The sequence below is a fragment of the Sciurus vulgaris genome (assembly GCF_902686455.1).
Source record: "Sciurus vulgaris genome assembly, chromosome: 11".
NCBI classification, from domain to species: Eukaryota; Metazoa; Chordata; class Mammalia; order Rodentia; family Sciuridae; genus Sciurus; species Sciurus vulgaris.
Window position 1 is genome coordinate 56,477,710 of NC_136472.1, and position 24,430 is coordinate 56,502,139.

Genomic DNA, 24,430 nt, shown 5'->3' on the forward strand with positions numbered 1-24,430 from the left:
TAATTTATTAAGTATGTAATAAAAAGTTGTCAATAAACAAATTAGTCAATACTGGAAATGTGCTTGAAAGGTACAAAGATTTAGCATATGTCCATTTCTATTTTACATTATATTCTGGTAATGTTAGAGTAAGAACTAGAAAGTTCTTCTACTTCCAGTACTGACTACTTATATGATCATGGAAAAGCTACTTCTGCTTGCTAGGCCTCAGCTCATCCATAGAATGAGGAGGTCAGACTCATTTAAATGCTGTGTTAAGGCTTTCAGTTCTATGTGGTAAGTATGTCATTGTTTCACTTATGAAAATTTTAAGGCTAAATACTTTATTAAAACTACTACTTATAAAGGTGGATCATTTTCAGCAGAAAAGTAAAAGCATTTCTTAAAGTGTTCCCATAAATATGAGTGATTTTATAATTGTGAAAAAATATTTAGTTAGGCATGATTTTTAATTGTATGTACCACATATCATTTATACGTCCTGGGTAAAAAAACAGTTCAGTATCCCAAACAATTACTGAGCATTTTCCAAAATTGAAATGGAAAAATCCATATTTACAAAAGTCTTCATTCAACCAAAGCTTAAATGTTTATGGGACTTTTGCTAAGCCTGTTTTAAGTTTTACTATAATGTTGATTTCTTAAACCTCAACTGTGTTTACAAATGAATGTTCATTATAATCATTAAGAAAGTGAACTATGATCTGAGAATTGTATGTAGAATGACATTTTTGTAAACCGGTATGTAATAGTTAACCAGAGTTTAACCTTTTTCCTTCCTGTACTTCAGTCTATAAAGGGATTGTTTAACTTAAGTTAGAAAGTCTAGATGGAGAAAATCTAGTACTTCTCCTTAGTTACTGCTCTAACAGTGTAACTTGTACACTTTTTAAATGTCATAGAAAATTTTAAGATAAGTTGGTGAAGCTAGTAGTTACTCAGCAGTTATCTAGTAAACATTTTATCAGACCATTTCAAAAGAATCATTTCTTCTAAAACAGTATAATTTAATTGGGATTGAATTTATTTTCCTTTTGTTTTTATAAACTCAACACCATAAAATTATTTATTATACATAATAATGTACCACATCTGTTACTGCATTTATAGATATTCTCTCTCTTTCCTAACATATAATGATTCCATATAGTATATCAATTCAGAAAATATTGATTGGGAATCTGTTTTTTGCAATACACTTGTTAGTGCTAGGCATTCAAGAATAGATTGATCACTTCTTCAATAAACTTACAGTGTATAAAGGAGAATAAAATACACATCCATAACTGAACAGAAAGCTTGAAAATTTGATAAGCATCACAAGAAAAGTGCAAATCAAGCTTTAAGGATCTATATTTTACATCTTTAGGGTTATATGCTTGGTCCAAGATTTTGATTCTTCCTCACCTCCCAACATAGAACCTTGCACACAGAACTCAATTAATGTTAACATAAAAGGTGAGCTGTGAAGATGTTTCGTAAATGTATTCCTAGTCAACCAATGATATTTTCTATCCAAATCAAAACTAAAATCTTCAATTTGAAGATATTTATAATAAATAATATTTTTGTTAGAATGTGATATTTTAAATTTTCATGAGTGTCTCCTATCTTTTCATTGTACACCATATCCTTATTTTTATTTCAAGACTCATTTTCCTAAATCTTGCATAATATCCACTGCCCAGTTAACCCAGGATGTAAGTTTCATGGGATGTGGCTATAGTTCTTCCTGCCTCTAAGATATTAGTAATCATGACTTAAAGAAACAGCTCAGAGGAGTCTCAGAGTTCGTGGGGTATTGTCTCTTTTATGTATGACTTACTAGAAAAGTATATAAAATAAATGATTGTCAGAGCTATAAACGAAGCTATTAACATTACTCAGTTTTTCAAAAACAACTGTATTGTTGGATCAACCTGAAGGATCACTGAATTGTCAACTTTTTAAAAAATAGATTATTCTCCATTTTTCACTACTTGAAGTTCCCTAAGGGACTCAAGATTGAGTTAAATAAAATGTACTTTCTTTTGATCTGAATGACTGAGGTAAAGTGAAGGCATAAATTATGTTTAAGGACCCTTAAATATCTTCTAAGATTTCATGACTCTCTAATACTCGAGAGCAGGATGTATTGGTTATGATACCAACTACTAGCATAGCTAACACCTTTTCAGTCCAACCACCTTTATGCATTTCTTTCACTAATAGAACTTTCCTTTGCTGACTTGACCCAAGCAGAAATTTTATAGAAGCTTTACCTGCCCCCACCTTGAAGACACCTGGCTGAATTTCAAAGGGAAAGGACACAGCAGAGTAAAAAGGAAGCAAAAAGGACAGTATTCTTTTACCTAAGTTCTATCAGTTTGACTGACTCTTACTTGTGAATTTTTCTTGCCACTGAGTCATTCCATACAGAATTATGAAACTTTAATTTCTTTAGAGGCTTGTTATATTAGAAAAATTGTTCCAAAGAAAGCAACAATCATGACATAAGCACATCTGGCTCTTGCAAATTATTCTTTATTAAGCTTTCATTTAATTACATGTGCTGAAAGGTCTGCTTTTGATTACTGTAATTTTTTTTATTTGTCCATCTGAATGATAGTAATGCTGGAAATTATATAAAACCACCTGTTTTTTCCCCTACAAAGTTTGAGTTGTTTTCTCTCTGGTCGATGAACTAGGAATCTTTCTATTTATTATGCTAGAAATTTGACTATCAAGGTAATGGCTTAATCTTGAATATAAGAGGAAAATAAAATATTTGAATGAAGTTTTCAAGCATTAACTAGTGTTAAGATTGGGGTATCTGACTTCTGGCTAACCATAGCAGATTAACACATTCATTTATTGCCAATTTCACACAAATCTTAATATAGCAACAGTTAAGGATCTAGGTGTAAACCTCCAAGTAGAAAATAGAAAGAAAGGCCAAAAAATGTTTTTGGAATATGAGAACAGGATAGATGGGTTATAACTATCTTTGCAAAAAAGAGAAAGCTGATATCTAAACTTTAAGAGTATAAAGCTGAAAAGATTCAAACCCAGTTGGAGCTGAATATTTGAAAGATTGAAGAATTAAAGGCATCATGTATCATTGAAGGTAAGGATTGTAAAGGTGGATTTGTAGACAAGAAGATTAGTTTAAAATAGACATAAAAGATCCCTCCCAACCCCATGCAACCTGGTAACTACCATTTCTGCCTCTCAACCACCATAACTTGGTAGAGGACTGGAAGTTTATTCTCTCTCTTTTTTTTTTTTTTTTTTTTTTTTCTGTGTGTGTGTGTGTGTGTGTGTGTGTGTGCACGGGTGCGCCTGTGTTGGGGACATTAGGCATAGCTGAAAATGAGTAGTGATACCATTTTGAAAAGTTGATGGACCAGACAGTAAGATCCCATAACTGCCTCTTCCTGCTTGGTTCACCAAGTGATGGCATATCAGTCCATCCCTCAATCAAGGCAAAAATTTTGAGGCTCTCTCAAAAAAGTCCAGTGTAAAAGAAACAACCTATAGATATTGATATTTGGGATTCCTCATTGAAAAGCCCTATTGGATGCATTATTACTTTATTCAGAAGGCCATCAGTGAATAAGTGAACCACTACACAGACTTTTCAGTCATCTTTTGGGTATGTCACTACTATAGATGAATAAACAATCAATGAACACTAGAGACTTCATTAAAGTCTGTAATAAGAAAGAACACAAAGAGCTTGAAAGAAAAGAGACAACAATGCCAAGAACAGAAAACAAAAACAAATCCCAAACCTATCATTAATATTATCCAACAGAATAGACAACTGGATGCTATAAAAAGAAGCAATTAGAGAACAAAAGAGTACTCTTAAAACAAGAATAGCATGAATTTTTAAAAATTCATAGATGTCTTGAAGTTAAAGTTGAAAAAATTTGTCATAGAGTATAATAAATGGTCAAAAAGAGACTACTAGAAGGAAAACCAGAGGGTCACTGAGGACGTCCAACATTTATCTAATAGGAGTTTGAGAAAACAGAGGGGAGGAAGTTATTAATTAAATCCACCAGAATTGGGGGATATGAGTTTACAGAGTGAGCGAGCCAAGTGTACAGAACAATGAATACGAAAATAAACAGATGCGCCTCTTAGTGAAGTTTCAAAACACTTGGCATAAAGGGGAGAATAGATCCATACACAGGATCAGGAATTAGAGTGACATCAGACTTTTTTAGCAATAAAAAAGTCCTATTCCTTTCAGAGGGGAGAATAGATTCCATACACAGGATCAGGAATTAGAGTGACATCAGACTTTTTTAGCAATAAAAATAAGAAGACAACAGATCAATATCTTTAGAATTCTGTTGGACAGTTATTTTCAGCTTAATTCTATACCATTCAAACTACAATCAACTAAGAGGGATATAATCTTAACATTTCTCAGAATATTAGTTCCCCCAAAATTAACTGTACATATACCTTTCTCAGGTAACTCCTGGAGGATGTGCTCTACCAAAAAGCAACAGTTCACTAAGAGGCAGGAAAGCATGATAGTCAGGAAATTGGGAATTCAGGATAGGAAAGGCAAAAATAATTCCACATACTGTAGATTTGCAATAGGCCTGAAGAATAAACTACTTCAGATTAGAGCAAGAGATAGGAAATTCCAAGATGGACATCTGCATGGGGAGGCGGGTATAGGATACCTAATACAGATTACCTGATATATTCAAATACATTGGGTTGTGTTTCATTGGTCTCTTGAAGAGTTTGGGAATTAATTAGTGATAGTTACATAAAAAATTAAGAAAATAATAACTGAGGCAAATATTAAATCCTACAAAATTAAAAGTTGAGAAACAGAAAGTTAAATATAGCACAACTATGAGTAATATCTAAGGAGAATGATACAAAACATGAACATTAATTTTTAAAATTTGTGATAGTAATATTTAGAAATCAGGAAGGAAAGTGTGAAGCACATATGGGGTTAGTAATATAAGAAAGGTAAATTTTCATCTTCTATTATATGAAGTCAGTGGATAAAGATTTAACACTATATAAGCATTTATAAGTGAGGCAATAAATACCAGTCAAAACATTAAGTTCAAAATGATGGTATCTACAGAGCTGGTCCTGAGGTAGAGAGTTCAGGGGCAGGAAAACCAGGGCCACCACATGTGGCTGTGGAGGCTGTACATGTTGGCCATGCTGATTTGTTGTTGTTTTCTTTCTGTTTTTAAGCCCTAAAGTAATAATGAAACTTGTTAAACTTGTTAAGTGTAAGATTATTTTGAAAAAAATTAAAGTTACATAAAAAGAGGCTGGCCAACCTATCTTTCAATATTTGTCCTTAATTCAGATAAATTCACATATTTTGAGATTGATAATTTTAAGATTTATAATATCAGGTTATCCACTTATGATAGCTCAGGAAAAAGGAATTCTCTTAAAACTGAGCAGATAGAGTGAGTAAGAGTATCAGTGGTTTGCCAAAGAAGACTATGGGAAATACTTCAGAAAAGACCATTAAACAGCAATGGGAATATAATGAGCATAAACCTGTTGTCTCAGGCAAAGGCAGGACCTGAGGAAAGAAACTGAGTAATCTTTCCTGGGCATGAAGGACTTGATTCAGATCAAGAATAAAGTGGGCAGTTTATGTGACCCCCCCCACCAAAAAAAAAAAAAAGCTTGATGTTTTGTTTACTGATGTTTAGGTTAGTTCTTAGTTCAGAAATAGTACAATTACATAAGTGGACAAACCAGATACTTAAGGGACTTTTTATTAGAGATTTTAAGCACTAGAAAGAATCTTTGAGACTACTTAGTCAAATTCCTTTTTGTACAATTGCAGAAATCCTTCTAGAGGAATCGAGTCCTTTATTCAGGGTTTTAATGTTATTGCCAGAAGGAACAGGTACAGAACCATGGCTCCTATGCCAGTGCTCTTTCTTTCCATTGTATTATTTGGTTTTTCTTATTTTCTTCTTTGAAAAATAGTAAAAGAGAAATTGCTAGGCTGTCAGAAAAATAGTTACCTAACAATACGGTAAGTTTCATTTTATTTTTTTTGAAACTCCATTTTAGCTGCATTTAAAGAGATCAATGTTTGTCTTCACTGTTTTGCAGCAGCTCTATGCCGCTCAGCTGGCCAGCATGCAGGTGTCACCTGGAGCAAAGATGCCATCAACTCCACAGCCACCAAACACAGCAGGGGCAGTCTCACCTACTGGGATAAAAAATGAGAAGAGAGGGACCAGCCCTGTAACTCAAGTTAAGGTACTTGCTTTGCAGAATTGTAGAAACTGTTTAGAAAATAGCTTCACAAGAAAGGTAGTGAACCAGGCTATGTTGGGAATAAACAGCAGGCAGCATAGCAACATAAAGGAACCCCAAAATGCTCCTCTTTATGGTAAATTTCATGATTGAGCATTGCGAAACAGGTGTTTCTCTTTTGATAACAATAGTGCCATATTGTGAGATCTTTACCTAAACCTGCAAACTCACTTCTCAAAAATTTTTCCCTTTTGGATTCTGGCCTTTATTTTTTAATGTTCATTGGCATAAATGGCCATGATTTTATTGCTAGTCTTTGTCATGGGCTTGTGACATTTCTTTCCATGTTCCTCAAACAGGTGGGGAACCAACTTACAGTACCAGAGAAGGAAGATTGTGAATTTTTAGCTTTAAAAAAAAGGGGACAAAAAAATTTAAAGCTGATACTAAATAGTTTGTTGATGAAGGTCTCTCCAAAATTAGTTATAAATGGGGATGCTGAGGAATTAATGGCATAATTGCCTAATTGTGCTTTTGATGCCAAATAATTGTGATAGACTTTTATAAGTTATAGTATGGACAATAATAGACACCTTTCCACACTGATTTCACTGTCTTGAAACTGGGCACCCTGGAGGTACTTGGTGACAGAGGGAAACTGATGGGCCACTCCAACTTTGTGCTGCAGCTGGTACCTATAGGTGGTACTGGTTGTTTTTTATGATTATATTTACTTCATCTTGAATTACTAAATTCAAATAGTTCAGGGAAACTATTGTGCTATATAGTTAACTTCTCTACTTGGGCATGGGTATATTAAATATAGATGCTGTATTATAATGTGACAAAAATGCTGCATTTGGAGAATTCTTGCAATTATTAAATCTTTACATAGCAATTAAGAGCAACCAACTCAGCATTGGATGCTATGTATCACTGACATTGTTTCAGTTTTTAAAAAAAATTGCAGATAGAAACTTTGAGATTTAGGAAAGTCTGGAAAAAAATGGACTCCAAATGTCAAAGATCAAAACAGTGAACATTATTAATATGGATATCTAACACAAACACCCAAAATAATTTAATGCCACCCAATCTTTTAGATTCTTCAAAGAAATAGATGAACATTTATGTTTGTTGTTAGAAATATTAAGATATGAAAATAGGCAGTTTACATTTCATAAGTCAATATTCTTTTTAGGAAAACAGGCTATTTTATGTTCCAAAAGTTTATGTTTGTGAATTAGAGAACACTATAACTCAAACCAAGGTACTTGATTCAATCATAGTTGTTAGAATATATGAAATGTCAGTGAGTTGAGCTGTTGAGTATTAAATATTTTAACATGAAAAAGTCGTTTCTTAAGTAAGTTGGCCAACTGGAACTACACCAAACCAAGCCTTTACTGGATGAATAAAATGTTCCCTGGTTAAATTCAAGTTTATATCTGCTTTTACCATTCCGTCTTTGTGGGACAACTGAATTTTTATTACTCACTTGACCACATGCAAATTCTTAGGGAGTTCTCTATATAATTTAACTTGCCTATATTTTATGTTAATAACAAAGGAAACATTTCTCATACTCATTAGAGTATTTATTGTATATGTGAGTAAAAATATATAAACCAAGACATAAAGCAAGTGTTTCAAATTTAAAAACAACTCCTATTATTGAAGAACTTTGAAAATAATCTCATAGTTTCCTAACTGAAAGAATTATGATCACCAAAATCTCTCTCTCTAGTTATTGCTTTTTCTCTATATAACAAGATCACTTATTTTGAATTCAGACATGACATAGGACAAAATTTGCTGGAGGTAACAAATTTTTAAAATTAGTCTTTATATACCTTTTTTCCCCAGAATTTTTATCTAATATAATAGTCAACATTGGTAGTCAGAATATTTATGTTCAACACTTGTTATACCACTTTTACTAGCTGTGCTACTTTGGGTAAATTGCTTAATTTCTTTCAATCTTTGTGAACCATTCAATTGTTTTGCTTGCTACCTTCTGGCATTTTCCCCTGGCCTCAGGTAGTTTCCTCACATGCATGCACTGATCAGTTAAATACAGAGGGCTCTGTATTCTTTTTCTGTACAGCTCTCTTTGTTACCCTACCTCACATTTTCTACCTATGTCAGCATTCCTAACCCTGAACTCTACTCAGGGATCCTGTTTTCTTCTCTGTAAAATGGGAATTAATGTTATGGATCTTAAGTGAGACAGTATATCCTCTAGTATAAAATGAACATTCCATAAATGTTGGTGGTAGCAATGATGCCCATAACAGTAATAAAGGAAATGATACAGTGGTTTTAGTAGTTGGAATTTAAATATCTAGTTGTGTACTTGCATACTGAGATTCTAACTCAATTCTAACTGAACACACCTAAAGGATTTCCATTGTCAACCATGATGGAAGAATAGGGATCATGCTTCACTTTCCAGGTTAAACAAGTAAAACTCAGGACAATACTACATAAAACAATGGTTTTCAGGCATTTATAATAGGAGTACAGGACAGTGATCCCTGCAAGATGAGAAACAAGTGATGGAAAGGGATTCATTGCATTTGGAGTTGGTAGGTGATACCCATGCCCAGTGACATTGTTGATGGAAGTGGTAATGATTGAATTATAAAAATAAGTAATAAATTAGAGCATATTTAAAGCCAAAAAGATGTTATAAACTTCATATGTTCAAGAAGATTAAGGAAAGCTTATGCATGATAAAGCAAGTATAGAAAAACCTAAATTAATTGTCTAAAACTGATATTATACTGCTCAAGATGAAAATACACTGGATGGGATTAGTAACATCTTAGACATGGCAGAAGAAAACATTAGTGAACTTGAAGACATAACAATAAAACCATCAAAATGAAACACAAGAATGACTGGTCAGTACTTTGGGTCAACTTAAATGCTCCAATATTTGCAGTTGGAGTCCCAGAGGAGGAGGAAAGAACAGAAAATTTTATTTGATGAAATAATGGCTGAGTATTTTCCAAATTTGATGAAAACTCTGAACTCGAATATTTAGAAGCTCAGTGAACCTTAAATAATAGAAAAAAAGGAGAAAACCAATCAAATGCTTAGCATGTAAATCACTATTATTTAGATAGGAGTGAAGGAACTAACTGGTCTAAATATCCTTTGAATTAAGGACAAAAAAGAGTAAATTGCAATTAAGTACATCAGATAATTTTGGCATCCATAATGGATATAACTGTTTCTTAAGAACATAACCCATATCTAAATATAGTTTTAAAAATTGCAAAATAGATATGACATCATTGCATTATCAAATAAATGAATTATTTTCTCTGGTAGTTTGGTAGAAAAGCGGCCTGAGTTTGGAATTCAGTAAATTAGAATTCAAATTCTTTCATCCATGCATGATGTTGAGAAGTGATTTTGATCATTCTGATCTCCATTTCCTCATTTGTAAATGTAGAATACCACTGCCTCGGAGAGCTAGTGGTGGCTAAATGAAGCAATATATGTGAAATGCCTCAGAGAGTGCTTGCTGTGTTATCACTTCTCTGTGCTCACTGTTTTTCTTTTTCTCTTTCCAGTTCTCCTTCTCAAATGATATTTTCTGGCATCTCTTTGTGTTCCCCCTTAATCAGTGGTATTTGTACTGAAAGAGACCTTAGAGTTCATTTAGTACGAGACCCTTGTTTTTATAGATGAAGAAAAAGAGCCCCAGCGAGATGACGTGTTTACCAAAGGAGAGAATGTTCTGTTACCAAACTCTATTTTGTATTTTAAATAAGGTGACATTAAAATCTAGTTCTCTGTACCTTCTCAGAAGCAAAATAGGAGTTAACATTTGCTGATGATCTTATTTTAGAACATAATAATCTTAAAACTAAACATTTAAATGAATATGCTCATATTATAACCAAATTTCTAGGATGATAGAAGTGTTGTTTCAGGTATTTTATGACAGGATAAATGAGACAAAATGAAGGCAAGGAGCTTAGCTTTAAAGTTCCTAGCTAAACTAGAGTTACAAGCCAGATATTTGAATACTGTACTCAGGGTAGAGCGATATGCATCTTAAAATAGACATTCTGTAAATATATGTAGCAAAGAATATAACAAGACATCACTTTAAACATGAAAAATAAATTGCGTATAGCATAGTATGTAAAACATAATTATAATGTATGCTTGTTCTTTGCAAAAATTAATTTTAAACATGGATAGAGACCAGAATATAGACCACAAAGAGAGCCCACACCCAGAAAGCCACATAGAAGCCATGGTGTGGCATGTGGCTCTGTGGGCTGGGGCCCAGATCAGAAGGCTTTCCATGTTTCCATTTTTAAAGTACTTGCAATTGTTTGATTTAAAATATATATTAAAAAATTAGCTGCAGACACTATTTATAGTTACAGGAACTTTTCAGAGAGAATAACACAAAAGCACTACAGAGCTACTGAAATTTTAAATAATTCTTTGTAAATGCCCTAGGTTAATTTAGATCCCTGAAAACACATTAGGAAATTAAGCTGTAATGTGAGCTAATTCAGATTTTAATTTGGCAAAAAGAATGATCCAACTACACAGTTAATGTAAATAGAAGCATAACACAGGGAAATTAATGAGGTTTCCTTCCGATGAATCTTCAAGGAGGTAGATAATTAGCTTCTTTTGTTATTATTGTAGGAGAATGTAGCATTGTCTCTGAGGTGTAAAATAACTGTGGCTTACTAAGTGATAATGTGCTTCATTTGTCTTTTTTTTTAATAATTATTTATGTTAAACTCTTGCAGGATGAAGCAGCAGCACAGCCGCTGAATCTCTCATCCCGACCCAAGACAGCAGAGCCGGTGAAGTCCCCAACATCTCCCACACAGAGCCTCTTCCCAGCCAGCAAAACCAGCCCTGTCAATCTGCCAAACAAAAGCGGCATCCCCAGCCCCCTTGGAGGAAGTTTGGGAAGAGGATCCTCTTTAGGTAAATGGAAAAGTCATCACCAGGAAGAGACTTATGAATTAGGTAAAAGAAAGCAAACCTGTTTAGTGATGACTGATCCTCATTTCCAACCAGTTCCTTAGTTGAAGATAATCCTCTTTTCTTTTCTACTGAAACATAGTCCAACTTAGTATCCTGGGTGATTGGAACTTTTGGAAAAAGTCCTAATATTAATCACAGTGGAATAGGTTCTTTAGTAGATGATGAGTTAGATCCAGCAAGTCACAGACTTATTGTGTTTGGTCAGTGCTTTATACCTAAAGTAACACTCCGAAGGGCCTTAGGACCAGGACTCAAAGCTGCCTGTCAAAAGTTTAAACCTTTTTTTTTTTTTTTTTTTTTCTAACTACTGGGGATTGAACTCAGAAGCATTTGACCACTGAGCCACATCCCCAGCCCTATTTTGTATTTTATTTAGAGACAGGGTCTCACTGAGTTGCTTAGCACCTCGCCATTGCTGAGGCTAGCTTTGAACTTGTGATCCTCCTGTCTCAGCCTCCTGAACTGGGATTACAGGAGTGTGCCACCATGCTGGCTAAACCATTTTTGAAGTTCTATATTTTCTTTTCAAAATGTATGTGAAATTTACATGTTATCCTTTATTAGTTTTGCATTGAAATGAAGATAAATGACACACTTCAATAACATATGAAATAACATTGATATCTAGTAATCTATATCTTGTATTCCGCCATATATTGTCAAATATCTCTAGAAATATTCACATCTTTGTTTGAAAAGTATGAAGGAAAAAACATGGGTTTTAGAAATGGGACAGGCTTGAACTGAGAGCCTTTACTGACTAGTGGCCATGGGAAATTTATTTAATGTTTTAAAATTCAGTTTTCTGTTCTCTGAAAGGGGAATAGTATGCCTCATTCCTAGATTTCTATGAGGATTAAGAGAGAAAATTGTATGTAAAGTGCCCAGGACAGTGTCTAGCACTTAGAAGATGTTCAATTTTAAAAGGCCAGCATGAGTAATACCAATACATCTACAAATGCATGTAAAATCAAACAATAAATGTGAAAATACCTGTCAGTAGGGGAGTTCCAAAAAGCATTAAAATTATTACTCTACTTTTTATAACTATTAATTTTCTAATAAATATATTGAGACTTGAAGAGGTTAGGGACTAGACCTAGCATTTCTTTACCATGTTACCTTCCTTGTATGATTGAATCCTAGAGCCTGAAATTCTCCTTATTCTAGATAGAATAATGTGTAAGTATAGCTATTTATAGTTTACAAAAAAAATTGTTGCTTATTTTCTTCTTTGATTTCAATAATTTTATGAATTAGATGATGCGTTATTAGGATACTCGTCACACAGGTAAAGTAAATTTGTGGTTCTTACAGGTAAAATGATTTGCCCACAGCATGTTAGCTATTAATTAGCAAAGCCAGAACCAGAATCTAGGTCCTCTTATGCATAACTTAGTGCTTCTTTTGCAAACTCATAGTTGAAATGTTTGCTGAACTGTGCTGAACCTAAATGAATCTTTTGATAATGAGACATGAATCTTCTTCTTGAAATTTGGGATATGAGGATCTTTATAGCAGCCTATTCTTATTTTATGTCAGAATGCCTCCTTCAGGGATCCGGAAATTTTCACCTCAAGTCAGAGAGAAGAAAATCATTTCCAGCATATGAATATGAAGAACATCCCTTGACTAGATTTTTTTGTTGTGAGATGAGAGAAAAAAAAAGTCAACAGAAAGGTGTATCATATATGGACACACATATATGTACATGCATTTTTCCAAACTCACACATATATGTACATATATCAGATATATGTACATGCATTGCACATACAAGAGATGTTTTGTAATTTGATTGTAGTCTGGTTCACACACACAAACACACATGCCCATACACATGGGCTGTGAAATGCTCAGACCACTGTGTCTCAAACAAGAGGACATATTAAAATTTGCCACAGTAACTGAAATCTCTCACTCATCAAATAATTGCCCTCTTTTTTGTCAAAAATTGGAAACCTTATCCAAAGTATTCATTTTGCCCACAGTAAAATGCAAGATATAAAAGGACATTAGTCAATTTCATTTTGAATCTTTTCCCTCTGTGTTGCATGGAATATAATAAAAGCAAATATTTATTCTTACTTTATTTGAGCCTTTGTACTTATGTGAAAACCATTCCCACACACATGGCTTCGCTGTCGTGAGGAATAGGGAGCAGACAGCAGTGGGTATTGGGGGTGGGGGTGGGGAATGGTTCATCCTTCTCTTGGTAAATAACTGAGGCAGCATGAGGAGAAGAATGCTTCATTAGCCAGCCAGCAATTGGGGATCTGAGAGCATGGTGTGTTCTTCCCGCCCCCTCGCTCCTGCAGTAGACACATGAACACACACATACAGATGTCACTGAAGTACACATGGAGTCTCATGGGTTTTTTTTCTTCTAAAAAAGAAACAGTTTTCCTATATGGGCACACCAAATATAATGGGGTACCTGAGTGTACTCTTCCCTGCCTCCTCACTACACTCCCCTCTCCCTTTTCTCCACATCATACCTCTCTCTCCCTGAGGAAGCAAGGCCATATACAGATTGTGGACAAAACTAGAAGAGGTATCTCTCCCCAGTAGATACACAATTGGAATCTAGTGAGAAGATGGGTAGCCAGAACCCATGTAGAGTGCTGGGCTATCCTCCAAGGGCCCTGGCTTTCTGTGTTCTATGCATAGTATTGTACAGCTTTTCTAATAACAAATATTCCCCTTCCTTGTTCAGAGAATGCAGAATTACACAGAAAAGTGGAGAGTAATTCTTTTTTTGAGTTTATTCTCACTAGCCTTTAATAATGCATCCTGTATATGCAGATATCCTGTCCAGTCTCAACTCCCCTGCCCTATTTGGGGATCAGGATACAGTGATGAAAGCCATTCAGGAGGCTCGGAAGATGAGAGAGCAGATCCAGCGGGAGCAACAGCAGCAACAGCCCCATGGCGTTGATGGGAAACTGTCTTCCATGAATAATATGGGACTTAACAACTGCAGGAATGAAAAGGTAAAACTTGTTTCTCTCCTTCACTGGTTCTGCTAGGCCATTGGCTTATTGTCATCTGTTCTTTCCAGACTCCCAAATATCAATCTTCAGTCAAAATTTGGACTTCTAGCTTGAGGACTGTCTTATATTTTACTAAAATCTGTCGTGTGTCACATTTACTGATGATTAACGTATACACAACACAGCCTTTCCCACTTGGTGTGGGACCTGCCTATTGATGTCTTTCTGTCACATTCTGAAATGTATCTTAACATGTATATATTATGTTATTAGAATAAAAACAAAATATCAACATTTTTAAAAAGAAAACATATGTGCTCATGATAAAGGCTAATAAGATACTATAACCATTAAAATTAATACTAAGTTTCCAATCATCCAGGGCCAAAAACAAAGCAAAGCAATTTGTAAATTCATTTGCTTATTTTTTGATTCAGCAAATCATTTATCCAGTACCTATTCTAGACTTGGCCCCAGGTAGTGGAGATAGTGAGCAAATCTGAAAATTTCCTTCCTTAGGAGAGCTTATCTTCTAGTATTGGAACACAGACGATGATGAAATAAATTAAATATACAGTGTAATGTCAGAGGGTTAATAAGCCATGAGAAAAAACAGAAGCAAGCAAAGGGTGGTTATTTTAGAGGGAGTGTGGTAAGGACTCTGGGGAAGTGACATTGAGTGGAGACCTGAATGAAGCAATGGTGACCTATGAGGAGTGAGAGAAAGGTTTTCCAGGCAACAAGAACAAAAAGCATAGAGACCAGTGTCGCCAGAGGGGTGAAAGGGAAGAGTCAGCAAGGTGACGTGAAGAAAAAGTGATAGCCCAGACACAGCATATTAGACCTGGTGGGCCCTGGAAAGGCTTTTCATTTTGTCCTGCATATAATGGGAATCCTAGACTGGTTATGTCCAGGATGTGAACATGATCTGATTTATATATAAGAGGATTCATCATTGTGCTATCTGTGGGAAAAAGGACTATGGAGGTGAAGCACAGAAACAGGCAGAGTAGCTGAGGCTATTCTAGTAGATGGGGTAAAAAAATTCTCATTATCTGATAGAATGAACTATATTTTTTTAAAGACACAAAAATACTTTCCTAGTCCTAAATTGTGAGAGCTTTCATTTTTTTAAGAAACATGGAACTATATAGGGACAAACGAGTAGCATGATGGGCAATGTCTTTGGTAACAGTTTTAGAGTTAGAGCTTTAAAAAAATATTTCTCTTCAGTCAACGCTGAAAATATAAGTTATGAAGTCAGGGCAAAGAGTCTCTTCCTCATTTCAGTACTTGCTAATTCTAGCATGTAGCAGAATCTCTATCCATCTGAATAAAACTGGTAGTTCCCCCAATTCCTAGAAGGATTTTTAAATTTGCATATGAAAAAGTCAGAAGTATGTGATTCTGTGTGCTGCAGGCATTTGAATACATACCCATAACCAGGGTGTTGATTTTTTAATAAGTTTTCCTATGTTTCCTTCTTATAAGATACAGTGATGTGAGAGTCTGGAAATGTGGGTGTGTTTGTTTCCTCTGGCTGCTTTGACAAATGACCACAAACTCAGTTGCTCAACACAACAGAAATTTATTCTCTCTCAGTTCTGGAGGAAAATCCAAATGGGATTCCCACAGAGTGTATGTGATCAAAGCCCTCACACAGATTAGGAAGTTTAGCTCTGAGAGAGTGTTGACTTCCCAAAGCTTAGTAAAGAATTTTATTTTACCCTCAGTTCCCACTACACTGAGTTACTCATGTTAACATCATGTATATATGCTTCTTTTAGCATGGAGTGTGTCCCTACTCTTTCCTTGATATACTTGAAGTCGTGTTTGATCTTGGAGACTTTGGATAGCTCCATAGTGCATCACTTATCGGGGGCAAAGACATTTGTGCCTTTTATATATAAATGGTGGTGGGTCTTTTGGTGTCTGGTATGCTATATACTTTTGTATACCTGAGATTAATAATATACATGCTGGTTCCTCCTTCTGCTCAATAAGTATGTGTTCTGTTCCCCTCTAAGTGTCTTATCCCATTTTGGAACCTTGGTAGTGGTCTCACAAGGCAGAGGCCCTCTTTAAGAGCTGCCTGAGTAGGTGAATATGGATAATGTATGGTAAAGTTTTTCTTATACACAAAGTGAGGAGGATATTCAGTCCTTCTTGGCATCCAAATTCTTCATGGTGGTCAGGACATTGCTTAACTCCTCTGATGTCCTCTTGGCCTAGAAGTGTTCACCTACCTTTTTCTTGGTAAACTTGAAGTCCTGTTGTTCTGGAAGAACTTGAGTAGCTCCATGGTAAACTCTTGTATGGGGCAAAGTGTCGTATACCTTTGAAATCATATCCCATATGAACTTTGTATACTTGGTGACCCTGCTATAATAAATACCATAAACCTCAAACAACAAAAATCTCCTTCTTGCTGTTCCATAGGCCATATGTCCAAGATCAGACTGACAGCATGGTCAGGTTCTTGTGAGGGCCCAATTCTTGGTTTGCTGATGGCCACCATCTAGCTGTATCCTCACATGAAGGAGAACAGAGTTCTGGTAACCTCATCTTCTTATGGACTAATCTCATTGTGGAGGCTCCACCCTCATCATCTCATCTAGTCCTAGTCACTTCTGAAAGACCCACCTCCAATTACCATCAACATTAGGGATTAGATGTCAAAACAGTCCATAGCACCAAATATTTTTGAGTTTATATCATCAGTTGGTGTTGAAGTTCAAATGTGAACACTATTAACTTCAAATTCTACAGATCAAGTATTTCTCATTGACTGTTCTTAATTCATTTGGGAGGAAGAAGTCTTGAGATTAGAAATGATAAAACATTGTTTTGCTTTCGAAGACATGGAACAAAGATGAGTGATTAGGTAAGGATAGAAAAAAAATTCAACACTGTGATGCACTGCCCAGATCCCCCTTCAGGACTAGAAGATTTATTCCCTCTGCTCTTGGGAACACTTTTGGTAGCTAGTCTTTAGCTGTCGGCCCTCTTTGGCATTGCCTCAGCTGAAGAGAGTTGTCTCACCCAAGGTCATGTCCTCTTCATGTTCTCTGTCTTTAGTGTTGACCTAAAACTTACGTTGAATATAACTGAGTCCCTGAAGGTAAGTTGCAGAGTTGTTTCTCCAGAACCAAGAAATCCTGGGAGACATTGACTCAGTAGATAACTTTCCTGGGCTTGATTTTAGGGAACTGGAAAAGTTCATTATATTCAGGGATATTGTGTTCATGAGCCTTCCTTCACACATTCTCCCTCCCGAATAATGTCCCTATTCTAAACATACATTTTGTGATTTTGTAGGTTTTGTTTAGTATGGATAGTAGATACCAATCCTTCCTTATTAGGTTAGTCATGCTTAGAAGAATAAATTAAGAACAGTACTATCAGATCCCTGTGATGGTATCTTTGGATCCCTCTTATGATTAAAATATCCAACTTAATTCATGAGGTTCCACAGGGACTCTGTGTCTTTTTCTGAGGATTAGATTTTCTTTTGAGTCAAAAGAATAAGTATATGAAGTGCAATAAAGACTGGAAAATGGATTGTGACAAATTCAGTTTGTCTTCAAAATTGGCCACCTTGGAATTATTATCTGTTTCCTTAAATGTAAAGACCCATAAATTAGATTTATGAATTTGTTCTTTGTAATCCATTATACAGTTTTAGATAGTTTTTCAGTGTTGCTGTCATAAAACCTCAAAAATTATTAAGCTTACTTCTCTCTCTTAAAAAGAAGCATGGACATTGTTTACAAGGGCATATGACCCACATTTGGGTTCACTGGGAAGCAGGCTATGAGATAGACATTCATGGCAGGCTTGTTTGGGAGTGCTTTTGGGGTTTCCACCCGTGGAAGTGGGAGGGCAAAAGCAGGACTAGGCAGAGGGAGAGTTTGTGCTGTGGTGCAGTCTCAGTTAAGACCTCAGGCAACCCCACTGGCCATTCAGAATCATCGCATTGGGGTGAGAAGGTGAGCTTTTGTACCCTTGTTTCAGCCAGTGCTTGGATGAGGGCTACCCTGGGAAGAGGACATGACCGTGGGTGAGACAACTCTCTTCAGCTGAGGCAATGCCGAAGAGGGCCGACAGCTAAAGACTAGCTACCAAAAGTGATCCCAAGAGCAGAGGGAATGAATCTTCTAGTCCTGAAGGGGGATCTGGGCAGTGCATCGCAGTGTCCACTGTGTTGCACATTACACTTGGTAACATGAGATATGTATGAGACAGACTTTGTACCGTATCATCAGCGTGGGCTGACATTTACTACGCAGGCACAGGGAGGCTGTGTCTTTATACCACATATAGGCTCATTTATGTGTCCACTTAATTACCCATGGTGCGTTTTACTTTATTGGGCAAATCCTTATTTTGGCACTTTAAAATAAAACATTGTTGACTTGATCGGCCAGAACGGCACCAACGGAGCTTTTCTGGTTGACTGTGTTATGAGGTATTTAGGGTCTGTTAAATATATAGATTGTGGGGACAATAGACTGTAACAGCGCCTTAGGAGCTGTTATGCTCCATCATTTTAACATAACCTCTGTGCATGTCCTGCCAGCAGAAGTCTGAGTTACTGCCCTGGGTTTTAGCTTTCCGCACCAACACCACCAGTTTTCTCTATCCTTAAGTACCAGTGCAATTAGATCATATGATAGGCTAATTGCTTACCAAATTTCGTTGTTTTGACATCTTTCTATAGAGAATATTTTAGTCATGACAATACACAGCAGAATATTACCTGCTTCTCAATGTCCTCAGAACTAAGCTAAGGGCATTTAGATAAAAGAGGTGAGACAGAGTGGGCCTTCTTAGTTAACTGATTTGTATTGAAGTGTGTTCTATATCTTTTCTGACCTTGATGTTTGAATGCAGACTTTGTAATTGGTTAGAGCAACTTTCTTGCATAGGTATTATGTGCCAGTAGATTACCTGCCAATTGTAGCTGCTCATAAATAGGCAGATGACCCATCTTTATCAATGTGACCTGAACTGCTATTCCCCTCATCTTCTGAGAATGACTTGAGAAAATGCTTGATCTCATTAGATGTCAAAACAAGCTATCATGGACACAACTATCATACCATACCTGCCTCCCAAGTATATCAGTGGGATTAAACTAGAGTGGAAGATTAGAGAGAACATCATATTTGCAGTTGCTTCCACTTACATAAGGGAAAACAGAGACCTAGTGAAAGAAAATGACTTACTCACAGTCATAGTGGATTCGTGACAGAGGAGGAATTAAATCTTAGCATTCTTAATTGTTAAGTAATGATATTTCCATTTATAGAACAGTATTAAATTCCATATCTTTAAACCTATTATATATAAATGTAGTTTTAAATGGGTGATCTTTAACCTTTGATGGAATGAAGCAAGGAATAAACACAGGCTGTGAAGCAGGAAAGTGCTAAGCACCCTCCTCTATAAGCCTTGTCACTTCTATACATTTATCACTTTCAGTCTGGATAGGCATCTTCCCTGCCATGATGCACCCTGGTTCTGGCTCCGTAAAAATAATAGTCAAGAAACAGAAGATGAATGATTACAGGATGGACAAAGGAGCAAAGGAAGAGGCTAGGTCAGGAGCAGCAGGAGAATGAGAGGTCATATAGTGGATTAAAGAGAACATGGATTTTGAATTGATTAATTTGGGTCTCAGTTCTCCCTGTACTGTTTTCTCACTGTTACCTAAGTAAATTACCCGACCTGTCTGAGTTCAATGACCATATCTATAAAATGGAGGTAATTATCCTTTCCTTGAAGGGTTGTTTGTAGGAAAAGCTATGTACAGTGCACATGTCTTACACAAGAGATGTTCAACTAACATAAATTTGTTTCTCACTTTATCATCCATTCAGGGACAAATGGGTCGACCTGTTGTTCTTAGGAGCCACAATGTTGTGAGACAGAGCTAAGGCTAGTAAAATGCTAACATGCAATTTCTTACTAAGTCAACATATGTGTTTTTCTTTTCTATTCTTAGAGTATCTTGTATATATTAGCTACCTGCTAGGATATGGCATGTGGTAATAATGTTCAAATACGATTTGTTAAAATGCTGGAGATTTTTTTGTCCCTACTAATTTGATGTGTTCTTTAATATATTTCCATAAAGGCAGAATCTGGTCTATGATTTTTGAAAATACTTAACCTGATGCTTCTTAATAACTGCATGCATTTACCATGCCAAAATGGTATTTTTTCAATCAAGTAAATAAGAAAATAGTAATCTAATCATTGAGGCACATTGTAAACTTGTTCCTATTTACTCAAAAAGCTGTTGTTCAGTTTTTAAACTGTAGATTCTTGCTCCTCACCCATACTTTACAAAATATCAGAATAGTGCATCAGTATTATATTGATGTAATACTGCCCCCTCTTATTAGAAAAGAAAAACATACTGGATATCTTTGGCTTCTCATGGTCAATTGCCAAAACTCCTTGTTATTTATACAATTGATTCAGATATTCATTGTTGCATGACAGGAGAAGTTTAGACAGAAGATCAATATAGCTGTTCAACAATAAGTGAAAGGGGCTTGTGAGCAAATTATTTAGCAACGTATGTTTGGAATGAATGAGCTCTTCATACAGTGCACAGACTAGTGAGCTTTTGTTGTTTTCAAAGGTATACATACTACTAATTAATCAAGGTTATCATTTTTATGAGCAGTTGACAAACATGTTAAGTTGCTTTGCTTGTCTATGTCAGCCTCTTTGCAGATGATGATAATGGGTGTTATGAGGAATGTGGAGCACATTAGAGGTTGTACAGCAAGGGGACAAATTCTAATTGTAATCATCCTCATTTGCAAATCAGAGCAGTAGTCAGCTTTAAAAATCTGTGTAGTTCCTGACAAGGTATATTTTTGTAGTGCTTCTATGCTTCAAAAATACTATCTCTCTTAAAGTTTTCCAAATTCAGGGCTGTAGGTAGGATTGCTATTCCTGTTTCACAGATGAGGAAACTCTACTTCATGCACAACCATGGAAATGAAAAGATGTACCCCATTTATGTACAATGAATCAGAATGCAGTCTGTAAAAATTTTTAAAAAAATTTAAAATTTTAAAAAGACCAGCTCTTGATCACTTTATTCCAGCTTCCCCTCTCTCCATCATCTCATTTGTCCCCTACAACTCTGTGAGATTGATAGGGCAATTTTACTTAAAATCTAAGCCAAGAAACACATCTGAGTTCCAAACATCAATTTTAATGAAGTGAATGCTAAAATCATGAGCTAAAGAAGTCTACCTAGACATATGTGCTTCCTGCATATTTCTTTGAAATGAATAGCTATACTTATACTTGTGATAGTGTTTTTCTAAAAGAACATTCACAGATCAAAAATGCTATATAGTTAGAAAAAAAGCAATGTAAGTTTTATTAATGTTGGATTTTGCATTTGAACCAATAACATTGGGCAGCTATGCTGTACTGTCTATGGGCTCCTGGCTGAATGTAATCATTAAGTTCTTTTTATTTCTGTTGTCAGGGCTACTTGATTGGTTGCCTAGTTACTAGTTTAAGGTCTAATTCATAAAAAACAACAAACTTGTTTGGCTCTTTTCTTTGCACTTTAAATGGAAAGAATGGTAAGAATTTATACACGTTAACAAGGTTTCAGATACTTTTTAAGGATAGAGGTGGACGTGGGAACAAACATGAAACTTTTAGGTGTTTTTTTGTTTTGTTTGTTGTTGTTGTTATTTTCATTTTGTGCTTGAGGCAGGGTCTCTCTTTGTTGCCTAGGCTGGCCTCCAACTTGTGATTCTCCTGCTTCAGCCTCTGGAGTAGCTGGGATTACAGGCATGTACCACCATATCCAGTCTAAAATTTTAGTTTTGTTTTCAAGTGTTTTAAGTCAAAAATGCCACATCCAGTGAATATATCTCCCAGAGAAAGGGTTAAAATTCAATACTTCTACATATATTTCTGAAAGAGTTGTTAGTTTTGGTACATACAGAACATATTTACTAAGTACCAGCATTTTATGGACCTAACCTCCCACTATGGCAGGTACTTTCTAATTTTTCCTCCTTCTGGATCTAATTTCTTCATCTTTCTGGACAGTTGTTCTCAACATTTTTGGTCTTAAAAATTATTAAAGTTCCCAAACAGTTTTGATTTATGTGATATACATATATATCTAGCAATATTTATCATTGTATATATATTAGATGTTAAAACTGAAAATAAGAGGATTTATTTTAAATAACAATAATAGATCTATTAGATATTGATATAGATAACATCTTTGATAATTCACTATATATTTCAAAATAATAAAGCAGAAGGACAGCTTTGTTTTACTTTTTTAAATTTTCTAATGTTTTGGTACCAGGGGTTGAGCTCAGGGATCCTTAACCACTGAGCTACAACCCCATCTCTTCTTATTTTTTATTTGGAGACAGGCTCTCGCTAAGTTCCTTAGTGCCTCACTAAATTGCTGACACTAACTTGTGATTCTTCTGCTTCAGCCTCCTGAGTTGCTGGGATTAGAGGCATGTGCCACCATGCCCAGCATTTTGTTTTGCATTTAAAAAAAAATCTCTTTAATGTTTAGCTTATTAGAAAACAGCTAGATTCTTGTATCTGCTTTGGCATTCTAAATTTATCATTGCCATTTGGTTTCGTAAGCACCATTTTACACTCAAGAGAGAAAAGGAATGAAAAGGGCAAATAATGTCTTAGTACTATTGTGAAAATAGTTTTGATTTAGTAGACCTTTCAAAGCATCTTTGAGACTGCTGGGGGACCTTCTTTGAACATGTACTATTCTAGATCATACCATACATATGCCTACATTAATGCATTAATTGCATTCTCCTTAATTTAAAAAAGACTTCACTGTTCAAACATTGTAATGTTTAGAAATAAACTTTTTATTCTATGTGAAGGAGCAAAGCAATTAATTGCCTTGATGAAAAACAGATTTTGAGTGATTTGAGGTGATACCTGTAGTATACAAAAAAGAAAAACATGAAAACCAAAGAGGAGATAGTGGGAAAGAAAAATTAATGGTAGAAAAATAAGGTAAATATTTTAAGGTGAGATAAGGTAAATGCACAAAAATTCTTATCTTTCATATTTGCTTAATTGCTAATGGGAGTCACAGACTTGATTGTGAGCTTACAATAAAATGGAACTATATTACAAGATTCCCAGTATTTCTACTACATATAAAAAATAGCTTCTCAAGAGAAATGTGGATTTTTCTCCTATGACTCCTTATAAAATTTGAGACATTCCTGAGAATGTTCCTCAGTATTTGGTTGGAGAACTATAATAATTTTGCAAGGCTGTTTCTTAACAAAGCTTTCACCCTATCTTTTAGATCAACTTTTACTTAGCTTTTTTTGCCTTAGTTTAGTAATGTGGCTGACACTGCATTTTTCTATGCTTCATCCCATTGACATGCCTTTTTTTTTTTTCAATTCCATTCCATTTTTTTTATTAAGTACTTACTACACATTGGATGTGTGTAGTAGAAAGTCTACCAGTGTTCTATCCTGGCTTTATCACTTAAGTTAATATCTTAGCCTCATTTTCCTCATCTGTAAGAATGTCAGGATTTGAGAACTAAATGATACTATGATACTATATCCAACCTCCTAATAAAATGTATCATATACATATTAGGCATTTAATAAATATTTCTTCCCTTCCTTCCTCCTTCCCTCCTTTTTCTCTCTGTCTCCTTCCCTCCCTCTCATGCTTCTTCTTCCTTTCCTTCCTAGTTTTCCCCATCCACTTGATTAAGATTGTTTCTTCATCTGAGAAATGGTAATAGTCATAGTTTCTAATCACAAGGTTTGTTGTGATTTTTGATAAAGTAAACCATATGAGGGACCTTGTCCCATACCTGACACATAAATGGTTGGAAGACAGGCTAAAACAGATCTTGCCATAGATAGTGTATATTTTATCTTTTAGTTCATCGTGAGCCATTGGAGGTGTTTGTGGATCAGGCACTTTAAAATGAACTATGTTCTAAGAAGAATCCAAGTACTGGATTGGAGAGACCTTTGGAGAGGGGCCAAAGAGTAAAAAGAGCATGTGTTTTAGACTCAGAGTAACTTGGACTTCAGATTTTTCCTCTATGTCTTGCTAACTCTGTG

The 24,430-nt window shown here is 35.3% G+C and overlaps 1 protein-coding gene across 47 annotated transcripts in view; it reads left to right on the forward strand.

The window, feature by feature from the left end:
- Nucleotides 1-24,430, forward strand: part of SOX6 (SRY-box transcription factor 6) — a 551,842-nt gene that overhangs the window by 460,739 nt on the left and 66,673 nt on the right. For 40 of the 47 annotated variants that reach the window (XM_079103752.1, XM_079103737.1, XM_079103729.1 and 37 more), the window contains 3 exons: nt 6,112-6,261; nt 11,049-11,274; nt 14,098-14,285. In XM_079103752.1, coding sequence (XP_078959878.1) covers nt 6,112-6,261; nt 11,049-11,274; nt 14,098-14,285 — 564 coding nt within the window. The remainder of the gene's footprint in view (nt 1-6,111; nt 6,262-11,048; nt 11,275-14,097; nt 14,286-24,430) is intronic. The other 7 variants (XM_079103742.1, XM_079103718.1, XM_079103745.1 and 4 more) reach the window with 3 other exon arrangements.